The 11,716-nt window shown below is 40.9% G+C and overlaps 1 protein-coding gene across 3 annotated transcripts in view; it reads right to left on the bottom strand.

Moving 5' to 3' along the window:
- Window positions 1–2,650: 2,650 nt before the first annotated feature.
- Window positions 2,651–11,716, bottom strand: part of lepr (leptin receptor) — a 51,241-nt gene continuing 42,175 nt past the window's right edge. For 2 of the 3 annotated variants that reach the window (XM_076277870.1, XM_076277869.1), the window contains exons 9-19: window positions 11,098–11,203; window positions 10,471–10,685; window positions 10,077–10,219; window positions 9,570–9,723; window positions 9,113–9,195; window positions 8,365–8,578; window positions 7,251–7,457; window positions 7,073–7,174; window positions 6,845–6,938; window positions 4,619–4,694; window positions 2,651–4,374 (exon numbers count right to left, since the gene is read on the bottom strand). In XM_076277870.1, coding sequence (XP_076133985.1) covers window positions 3,496–4,374; window positions 4,619–4,694; window positions 6,845–6,938; window positions 7,073–7,174; window positions 7,251–7,457; window positions 8,365–8,578; window positions 9,113–9,195; window positions 9,570–9,723; window positions 10,077–10,219; window positions 10,471–10,685; window positions 11,098–11,203 — 2,273 coding nt within the window. In that variant the 3' untranslated portion in view covers window positions 2,651–3,495. The remainder of the gene's footprint in view (window positions 4,375–4,618; window positions 4,695–6,844; window positions 6,939–7,072; window positions 7,175–7,250; window positions 7,458–8,364; window positions 8,579–9,112; window positions 9,196–9,569; window positions 9,724–10,076; window positions 10,220–10,470; window positions 10,686–11,097; window positions 11,204–11,716) is intronic. The other variant, XM_076277871.1, reaches the window with a different exon arrangement.

The raw sequence follows: 11,716 nt of genomic DNA, 5'->3' as shown, positions 1-11,716 counted from the left end.
ATTTGTTTATTTAAACATTTAAATGAAATTAGTTACAGTTTTTCTTGATCGCTTTAATGCTTGTCTCTGACATCACGTTTTCAAAACAGTTAACACACAGGTGACACATTTGACACATGACACATTTTGCTTGCAAAAGGCTCTTACTCTCTCAAAACATTTAAAACATGAAGTAAAATCAAATCAAATCAAATCAAAAAGTGTGATTTCAATAACAGTTTTTCTCGATTGCTTTGACCTGTTTAAAGAAACTGGGATCAACTTGGTCTTCATGAACACCTTCTTCGCACAGCAGATGTCATCTCTTGCAAATGTACTTCTTTGCACACATTTTCATTGGGTTCACACATTTTTCACACCCTTTTGCAAAACAGTTATCACAAATGAACCCCAAACTCTATTGGTTTTCCCGTGCTAAACAAAAGAAAAACATATTTTCACAGGTGGTAGAGATTCCTTGCATAAGTCTGAATCTCTGATACACCTGTGTGAAACCCCTTTGCACAATTGTTCAATCAGAAATCATTCATTATCCATAAGAGATGCCATGTCTGATCTGTGTTACTATTTGCAAGTATGGATCTAATGCACATTTAGACAAAGTACTGGTATTGGTTTTCCTGTGCTAAAACAAAAGGAAAACATCTTTTCACAGGTGGTAGAAATTCCTTACATAAGTCTCTTATACACCTGTGTGAAACTCCTTTGCACAATTCTTCAATCAGCAATCATTCATTATCCATAAGATATGCCATGTCTGTTCTGTGTTGCTATTTGCAAGTAGGCTATGGATCTAAGGCAGATTTAGAGAAATTATTGTATAGTCTATTTGGTGAAGAAAACGGTACAAAAGGTGTTTACTGTAGATCTATTCTGAAATTTGCCTTGTCTAGGTGCTTACTGTAGGATAAGTCTTACATGTCAATGACAGTTACATCTTTGGAGGAATGAATACAATTATTTTTTATTTAGTATATTTAGTCTTTTCAGTTTTTTTCTGATACCAGGAAAATGAGAAAGAAATGGAACAGACATAGCAAAAATGCTCATTTTGAGAACTATATTTTGTATTTTGTTGTCCAGTGTTTAATGATTGATTGAAATCACACGGTGATTTGATGACAGGATATGTTGTTTGAAGGCAAGATTTGCTTTTGCTGCATGTTTTAAGTGTTTTGAGAGAGTAACAGCCTTTTGCAAGCAAAATGTGTGATTTTGACCAGAGTGCTTTTGTTCAGACACGGGTGTTACATGTAACTGTTTTGAGAATGTGATGTCAGAGTTGACAGTGTTAGCTGTTTTGCAAAAGGTTGTGAGAAATGTGTGAAAACATGTGAGCACAAATGCAAGAGATGACTTCTGCTATGCAAAGAAGGTGTAATGAAGACCAAGTGGATCCCAGTTTATTTAAGCAGGTCAAAGCAATCGAGAAAAATTTTAATATATTGTTTATGTTTTGTGCACAGATTTTACAAAACCAACAGGTTCAGGATGACAGGTCCAAGATGACAAGTTCTCCATCTATTGGTGGAATAGTATTCCATCAAAATGCTAACTCAGCCTACTACAGTAAAGCTAGACTAGGCCTATTCCATTTTCCATAATGTGCTATAGACCTAAACTAAAAGCATTAGGCAAAACTCCACCTCTCTTTTTTACAGGATAGCTGTGTTACTGTATCACTTCAGTTTTTTTAAACATTTTGTATTTGTTGCACAGATATAGTGAAAACTAAAGCTGTACATTGTGCGTAATGGTCTTACAGTAACTAGGTGTACCACAAAGCGGTACAAAATATGACTACCACTCAGTCCTGCACATTCTTTCCGCAAAAATAAATCACGCTTGTCAATTTGTCTCCATCTCAAACCCACTTTTGTGCATGTACTGTAAATGAGTGTGTGCACAGTGTGTTCTTGTTTTGGTGTATACTGTATGTGTGCTTCTGTGTGTGTGTGTGTGTGTATGTGTGTGTGGATTCGCTTGTGAATGTGTGTGGGGGGTAATGGGGTGTGTGTGTCTGTGTGTTTATGTGTGTGTGCATGTGCCTGCATGTGTGTATTTTTATGTGCGTGTGTGTGTGCATGTGTGTGTGCTCATAATAATGGAGCATCTTAAATTCATATTTTAGTTAAATATAATGATGAGATCAACAATAAATTTCATCTGTTTCAGTTGAGCTCCCTAAAGAATCATGTTTGACCTTGTAGGCCTCAATATGTCTAGTGTGGTCAGAGAAGTTATCAGTGGCCCTTCACTAATTTCAGATTATTGTATAACTATGCTATTCATGGCATATGCAGTCTTTTCCTAACCTGACTCCGCCAGATGGATTTGCTCCTGAAGCTCGCGAGATCAGGATGGTCTCACAAGGCTAGTCTTTTCCCCCCTTAGATGGGAAGAGTGAACACAAATAACTGTGTATCTTAAAATTTAAGTAGGCCTTTCCTGACCAAATCTTTCTGGCCAGCCGTGTGTAGGCCTAAGATGCCCTACAAACACAATACCCTGAAAGGCACAGTTTTACTCAAAATTACAACTTGTTACACTTCAAGTACAAGGAATCCATTTGTAAAAAGGGGATATTCTGACTAGGATAACAGACCACAAGCATGCTAGAGACAAAAAGAACACAAACCAATCCCCAAACTTGCAATAAATAGTTTATTTGAACCACAAAAATAGACAAGAGTATTCATACATCCTAATGTATGGTACACCCTTTACTCATTTTCCATCCTTGTAAGGTAAATATACATTCAACTGATCACAGCACAGTCAGCTTTTTCATAGAAAACAGCACATGATGAAAATAGATGGCACATTTTGTTTCCTGGGAGAACCTGCTGGCAACAGTATACATGACAAAATTACAGGACAAAAATGTATAACACCAAACATTCATTTGAATCAGAGATTTTATTTCTTCCCAAGAAACATTCATTTCTTGGAATGCAAATGCAGGTGGAGAGAGCATTTTCTCACACAACTGTCAGACAGTCATGCTTTGTCAACCAGCAGCTTTTAAACCCAACCAGCAGAACCCAAAACTTTGCTTTTTTTTTTTAACTCTCCCATCTTTTCAGTCATCTCTCCCCCTCTGACTAGTGTTCATCAGAGCAGTCAACATCATCAGCTTCCAGCAGAACTCGGAACCTTCTCTCATATTCCTCAGCCTTTCACAGGCAATCAAGGTGCAAACAAGCTTTTCTCATCGTCATGTTAACCAGTGCTCCATCAACGATCCATTCACAGACAGACCACAAGCACATGACACTTAATGTCACTATATTACACCTTTAATGACTGACCTCAGGCCAGTGCTGGCCTTTCCCATAAATCATTTCAGTCAAGCCTGGAGTATGGACAACTGAGTAGAGATCAGTAGCTCAAGGTGGATAATGAGTGACAAGAGCGCAGTGGCATCTCATCTCCTCCAAAGAGGAAACAGAGATGTGCACTCATCAGACACAGCATGGCATGCTCTACCTTCATTCACAGTGGGAGGACGTTGTCTTCTGGCCAGCTTCTGATGGGCTTAGCGGCGGCTGTCCGGAACTGGGGCAGGTAGAGGGGCAGGCCGCTCTGAGATGCACAGCTGGAGCAGCTGCTTTTGGAGTCCCGGCGGGCCAATGGAGAATTACATTGTGAGGCTGGCTCCACACACACCAGGACCCCTTCCTCTCTCAAGGAGCCTAAATGTGGTCCCTCTAGCTTTGTGGGCCCCTCTTCCTCTTCCTCATCTTCATCGTCGCCATCGGCGTCTTCCTCCTGGTCATCATCCTGAGAGCCCATGCCAAGATAGTAGAGTTCTGAGGACACCCGTCGACTTGTTAAAACCTCGTCCTCCTCCTCGGAATTCTCGGAGAACTCCAGCTCAACTGAGTTGTAGGAGCTGGAGTGGCGGGGGTCGGTCTCCCCGGTCTCCAGCACTGCCTGCTCCATCTCCCACAGGCCCAAGGAGCCCGAGATGTCCGAGTTGTTGGCGGAGAAATTGCCCTCGTCGCTGGAGCTGCTCAGGTTCTCCTGGTTGTGTTTGTGGCGCTGGCAGGGTTGGTCATTGAGGAGCACCGTGGCATATGTCACTGACGACTGCCCGGACACCGCAGACTGACCTGAAGACTCTGGTGTCTCCAAAATACCTGACGTCCCTCCAGAAACGGGTTCTGCGGAGACTGAGTCTGAGAGAGACATGTGAGTGGGCATCAAGACAGTGGTTTCCTTGGATATTCCGCCAGTTTCCATTTCTTTCTGGAATGTTGCAGGTACAGTCTTTTCCACAACCTCTGCCTCGGATACGACCTCGGATATAAGCAGCAGTGGACAGGCAGTAAGGCCGTCAGGGTGCCTGAATAAGCTCTCAATATTCTCCACCTGCAGATGGACAAGGTACCATGTGAAGAACTTAAACAGAGTTCAGATGCTATAACATTTCATCTGGGGTGATTACAGGTGAGCATGGCTCTCTTTAGCCGAGAAAATCCTATATCTGCATACCACATACTTCTCAATATTACAAATTCAAACTAAATTTTCTTGAGATTTTTGTCAATTCACATTTCACATTCAGAATGAGCTACATCTCTGTGACTATAAAATCACTAAAATGACGGCTTACCTTTTTGAGATCCACACCTTGAGCCCATGAGCATTTGTTAGGATCTGGAACATCTTTCCACATCAACTTCTTCATCCTGACATGAGAAAAACAGCTGTAATGAACGCATGCATATGTCTCTGGTCAATGACGCCGCTGACCACCTACACAGTACTTTTCCCCTCTCTATTTTGTTCATTGTTATCTTACTCTCCATTACACTCATACTATTAGGTTCCTCATGACTGCTCCTTAACTTGAAATGCCATGAATGAAAGTGTTGTGTTGTGTATATTAATCTGACATCAGAGTTCACTATGATTCAATGATCATCCATTATGATATTAATCTGATGATTCTATTACAGTCTGTTCTTCAGTCTCTCCTGCCCCTGATTTTTTCAAAGTGAGAATCATTATTTATGATTCATTCTTGTGAACACTGTGGCCATCTGCATGAATGCACACTGGTAACAGTGATTGTTATACAATGTCTTGATGTTAGCACAATGGGAGAAGTATAATGGGAGATAGCAAAAAGGATTATGAGAGAGTGTGGGCAATGATGATTCATGGTTACCGGTATACACATATCTTTACCTCAGCATTGATCGAAGGATTTGTTACTCAAAAAAGTAGACTTTTGAATTGCATTGAATTGAATAAAGAATAAAGGGCACTTTTTTCTATGTGCACAAAATACAAAATACCTTGAGATCTTGATGAATAAATGGATACACCTCCCTGACTACCCGAGGCCATTACTGTTGATATGCAGGTGCGGCAGTCTATTCATCAAGCCAGCAGTGACAACCAGTTTTGCAATAACTACCAGAATTGCAATAAAATTATTACAATTCTCTTTTATTGCAAAACAGGTTGCAAAATGTGTTTCCAACCAGTTTTGTAATAAACTAGAATTTTAATAAAATATTCTCAATGGTAAAGAAGTCAATTGAAAATCACTAGTCGATAAAATAGGGAATCTACCATCATCATGATCATCTGATTATATCATTATGGTTGTTTTCTCAATAATTTAGTTAAGGAAGATAAACACGTTTTCCAACCAGTTTTGTAATAAACCAGTATTGTAACAAAATATTTTCAATGGACAGGTAAAGAAATTAGTCATAAGTTGAAAATCATTAGGTCGATCATATAGGGAATGTATTTATTATCTCATTGTATCATTATGATTGTTTTAAATTTTGATAATTTGGATCTGTTTTTCATATACTGTCCTACACAACTGTAAATAGCCAGTAACATAAAAAGGGACATCTGCATACTGTGCATTCCAAGAACTTTGAAATAAAGTTATTACAAATCTTGTTTTCAAAGTATCCCCATCTAACACCATATAGAATTTAGGATCCTGAACTTGCCCATGTTGACTTAATGAACACAATTTGACCCTGAACTTGCCCATGTTAATGGACACGATTTGACCCTGAACTTGCCCATGTTGACTTAATGGATATAGAATTTAGGACCCTGAACTTGCCCATGTTGACTTACTGGACACGATTAGAACAAACGTGGTAGATGAAGTCAACTAAAATAATGTTCCGTCCCCAATACAAAACACTTTCTGACAAGATAGATGAAATGTATTGCAAACAGCGTTTTTTCCAAACAAAGAAGATAATATCAGGCAACTCTGAGGGCATCAGCAATAACATATACACACATGAAAACGATCACAGACTTAAAGAGTCATCCACCAAGTGTGTGAAATAAATGATCAACAGCAACTCCAAGTGCATCACAATGTCAAAGCATTGACCCAAGCCAAAAGGCAATTCTATAGAAGGGCATCGTGTAGCCATTTCCACAAGCTAAAACATGCAATTTAATTTTATTTCAAAGTTTGTGGAATGTTTGCAGATGTTCCTTTTAGGTTGTTGTTACTGAAAATTTCCAGTTGTGTAGGACGGTTAATATCATAAACAAATCTGAATTATCGTAATGATACCATAATCATATAATGAAATGATAAATAGTATCCCTATAAAATTGACCTAGTGATTTCGAAATTATGAGTCATTTTTTACCATTGAATTTTTATTTTTTTACAAATCTGGTTTATTGCAAAAATGGTTGAAAAACATGTGTTTTGCAACCAGTTTTGCAATACATGAGAATTGTAATAATTTTATTGCAATTCTGGTAGTTATTGCAAAGCTGGTTGTCACACAGCCCTTTAAGAGATTCATACAAACAATGTAAAGGGAGTGTATCTTACTGATTCTGGGAGATGATGAGAGTGACAAACAGGACCACGGCCAGGAAGGCAATGATCATTAACAGCATGTATGCCGCAGGGTCTTCTCTGGATGCTAAAATGGAAAAGCCGATTGTCAAAAATCTGTTTCCAATCCTTCAATCCTTAAATATTTATTGAATTGATCAGTATTTGCATTATGTAGGCAAAACTGCCTGGTCCTTGCTTGAAACATGGTGAAGGACTTACAAATGCACTGGACAGGTTTCCCCTCTCCATCCTTATAGAGTGTGTAGAGTGTGAACTTATGCTGCTCCGCACCATAGAAATGGCCTGTCAAAGGAAAGAAAGCTGCATGAGTGTTGGAGAAAGGCATATATGCTCTTTTTGAAAGCCACACATACAGTACACAAACACATGGACGTACCATGCACATATGCTGCTCGGTCACTAGGGGGCACTCTTATCCACTGCACATTCTCCGCTGCTTGTCCTCTCTGCTGCAGCTCGCCGTTGGGATGGGGCCACTCGATGACGAAGGCCAGTGGAGCGGGGCCACCAGGAAGCAGGGTCCAGCTCAGGTCCACGCACGTGCTGTTTATCACGCGGGCGGTGAACGACTGAACACTCTGTCCTGCACACAATCCCCACAGCAACAAGGCTTTAAAAACATCACGAGCAAAAACGCACAGCGTCTAGGGCTTCAATATATGAAATGTGTTTACTTCCACTTAATCATTTCTTTAAATGGGACTGTACTAGTGTGTGTGTGTGTGTGTGTGTGTGTGTGTGCAGGCTGTGTTTATGTGGTTATTATGAGTGTGTGTTTGTATGTGCTTGAAGCTAATGGGCCAGGCCTGGTATAGAGCAACAAATAGCTTTGGTGAAACTAATTAGCTGCTGACAAAAATATGGATATTAGGGGATTAAAAATAAAATGAAAAAACAACTTCAGCAATAAGCCTCGCACTCCTCATTTGTGCACTATGTTAAGTGACTCTGAACAGAATACAGCTTGGCCTTGTGTTCTCCTCACAGGCAATTATGCCGCCGAAAGGCCGTTATGAGGAGTGTTTACTCAGATGGGCCACCTCCTGACATCAGATCAATTTGATACCTCATCTCTGCACTCTATAGTTGATGGGACACATTGACATTTGAGTGCCACATAAAATAAAGAAAAATATCAAACTCTCAAACAAAATGAAAGGTTTATAAGATGTGTGTATTAACAACAGTTTAAATGTAAATATTTTATAGATTTAAATAGTACAAAAGAAATATCTACTGAGTAAAATGATCTAGTAAAAATGGAATGGGGAAGACTCTGGTGGTGCTAGTTTTTTTTCTTTCCAAATCCAGTCTATTTTCCAGTGTGGAATCCAGTCTATTTACTCCTACTCCTTTGGGAAAAGAAGAATCCCTTTCCCTTCGAACTATTGCAACAGATGTTTAAGACAGCTTTTCTTAGCAAAGGGTTACATCAAACTGTAATACTGACAGTTTGGCATGACAAAAGGTCTCAAATGAAAGCTACTCACGTTTAGGGCTCCTGGTTAGAGTCAGGATGTGGTTGTTGGACGAATCTCCGACAGAGTTGCGTGCCATTACAGTGACGGTGAGGGGCTCCTGCCCCAACAGGAATGCATGGGAGGCTCCTAAAGCAGTTTCACTCGACCACATAGCGCCCCCACTGCTCTGATGCTGAACTACAAGTCCTTCGACACAGCGTGGAGGATCCTCAATGGAAAGAGCCTGAAAGACAAGACTGCCAGCTGAATGTCTCTTTCTCAATTATATAGACATTATTCACCAAAAGAATTCGGATGAATGATTGTTCCCTTCTCTCTGTATCAATAGATCATAATAATTTTTGGCTCCACGATGGCAAAATGACATACTCAATTCAGTATGTTCAAGTGAAAGCCTTTGTGTTTCCTGGAACCAAACCTATCTCTCCAAACGCATCTTTCATGCTTATTACTCTGTATATACCCCTCTGAGATAACACTGGCACAACTGTAGCTAAGAGAAAAGAGGGTTAGTAAGAAAGTGTCTTGGGCACATTTCACAACTTTGCGGTGGGAGAGCTCATTATCCGTTAATATGTGTGTGTGTGGGTATCTGTGGGCGTTCTGCGGAAGATGTGGAAATGTACGCTGGAGAGAAGTGAAACGGCTGGTCTGATTGCGCAATATCCTGGTAATCCTATGCAATAATCCAGGTCTGGACAGGTGAACCACATTTCATTTCAACAGAAGCTACACATCGATGGAGCCTCTCCTTTACCTTGAATAGCAAGGTGACGTTGACCTGGTTCCTCATGGAGTCTTCCTTAAGCTGTCGCCAGAACTCAGGTCCTCTTTCAGGGGCTGAAAACAACACCACGGACTATTATCTTATCAGACATATTAACATCTAGAGAGATCTTCAGAGATCTCATCTCTGTTGTGACTCTTTAGTCAGGAATCATGCTGATGGGACTTTAGGGTGTTATGGGGACATAATGGCTTCTCATTTTGCACACAATTAGAGAGAAAGAAGTAAAACCAGGAGATGCCTGCTAACAAGGGAGGAAAAGTAGCAGTCAAGCTGGCCTTTTGTTGGCATGCATCATCAATAATAGTTCACCGAATCATCTCACTGTTCTCACTTAACAACTTTTATGTCCAGGGGGTCTGTTTAAATCAGCTACACTTGAGTAAGAGTGCTATGTAACAGTGACAGGGGTTAATGGGACATTTACCAAGGCTGTTTTTTATTGTGGACATGTGGGGTTCACTCCAATCGCTCCAGTAGCCTGATCCATTGTGTCTTTTGCATTGGACCTCCACCTTATAGACCACACAGGGCTCGGCCACCACAACCTCAGCCCAGGACTCCAGCTGCGGCCCAAGGTACTAAACCGACAAAAGAAATTGGATCCAAAATCAACACACAGGTCACTACTGTGCACAGACAGCAACATATTTTGGGCAGCAGTATTTTTCTTCATTTAATAATCTAACTTTAATGAGGTTGAGTATATCCATGAGCAGCAACGTTTTAAGGTATATCAAATTTCTCATTTAATTGTTAAGTAAAAGATGTGCAGTACCACTCCTGTTATTTATATGGGAGCCACACCGCCTGTCTGTGGAGAACTACCCGACTGCTTTGTTGAAAGCACAGAGCCTCCACAGGCCCATTTCTCTGTGGCCAGGCTATTACACTGCTGTTCCAGCTGTAGCCTGGAGTGCTGGCCGCTCCTTACCTGCAGGCTGGCCTTCTCTGTAATAGCTGTGTATCGGACCTTGTACTCCAACTCATACCCCGGGTCTGCCGGGGACCACGCCAGGCGCATGGTTCCGTTGGGCATGCTGACCGCTTGGATGTTGCTGGGTGGGGTGGGCTTCACTGCAACGGGAAGGGGCGACAACAACATGTTAGGCACAACGCATCCACTAAGAACAAGGCACAGAAAATATGTACTCATGTGTACATGTAACAAATGGAGTTGTAAATTATTGGGAGAGTCAACTGCAATTTGAATACACACAGATGTGTAATACTGTATATTACTGTAAAAATGATTAATCCAAACAATCTATGTCTGTAGCAGTGTGGCACCACATCATTGGAAAAGAGCACCAATGATATATACTCACTCAGATCAAAAGGTGTGACATAGACAGGATGGGACTTCACTTGTCCCTCTCCTCCAACCTCTTCAAGCCACAATTTATAGCAGGATATGAGGCGAACTGTCTCTAGAGTGCACTTCCTGTGCCCCACTCCACCACTTGGACACTTGGTCACCTGGGATACTGAGTTGGTCAGCTCCTCCTCCATCTGCATGTCTTCACAACGTCCATCATACCACCTAGTCATACACAGAAGGTATGAGGAGGACTGAACATTTGCAAGACCATTCATAGAGTTCAGATGTCTATAGCATCACTCCCATCACTACATAATAGTGCTTCCACAGTACCTAGGTACTTCAAGGTCAAAAGTTCAGGTCAACATAAGCATCTGTACTGCATGGATTTGGACTAGCACACCAACTGCATGCATAATGTTATTAGCACTGAGCTACAGCAGGACCTAATCCCAAATGATCCATGACATGCATATTGTTAGTTTGGGAGAAAGCTACGGTGTATTCAGATACCTCATCCAATGCATTTTTTATTCCAGCAGGCTAAAAGTACTATTTTGTCAAGGTCAACTTTGCCCCTTAAATTTAGTAAAGATGAATACATTTATAAATAAATGAGCAAAATCACGCCTACTTGTACATGAGCTGGTCCTCACTCAAGACTTCCTTATTCCACGTGCATGTCATCTTGTTTGTAGAGTCCACAGTGGTCTGGCAGTCAATCGTTGTGTTGTAGTTACCTGTCCATGATGAGAATAAAACATTTCAAACCCACAGAAGCAACACACTTCAGTAGAACATGGTGCACTCTACAAAGGCCTTGATACTTTAAGTCAAATAAGTTGCTTTAAATCTTGCCAATTGATTTTGCTTATCTGTTATATTACATACTTTGCATCTGTTCTCATCATTCTCTAATAATGCAACGATATATGTTACACATATGGATCATGTTAAAGGGACACCAGGCAAGCCTGATGCTTTTTCTCTACGAAACTCCACCTAGCGTCTGTACGTGTCGATACGTGTGCGAGCCCTCACTCTGTCTGAAGCTCTTTTCCTTTTCTTTGCGTCTTCCGTCAAGGGTTTTCGCTGCTTCTTCGCCGGCTCTGCCATTATACACACGTTTGCAACAATCGCTAGCGTTTTGTTATCCTGCCTCTGTGCTGTGGATGCAGGATGTAAACTTATCCTGCTTCTCGCGATGTCTGAGACTTTGTGAGACTGAAGGTCGGCGGGTATGATACACTGAA

This window comes from Alosa pseudoharengus, unplaced genomic scaffold, assembly GCF_046254945.1.
Source record: "Alosa pseudoharengus isolate Yale_2024_CS ecotype anadromous, Long Island Sound unplaced genomic scaffold, YU_APseudo_1.1 YU_APseudo_1.1_scf_11, whole genome shotgun sequence".
Lineage (NCBI taxonomy): Eukaryota > Metazoa > Chordata > Actinopteri > Clupeiformes > Clupeidae > Alosa > Alosa pseudoharengus.
This window is presented reverse-complemented; position numbering and strand designations above follow the sequence as displayed.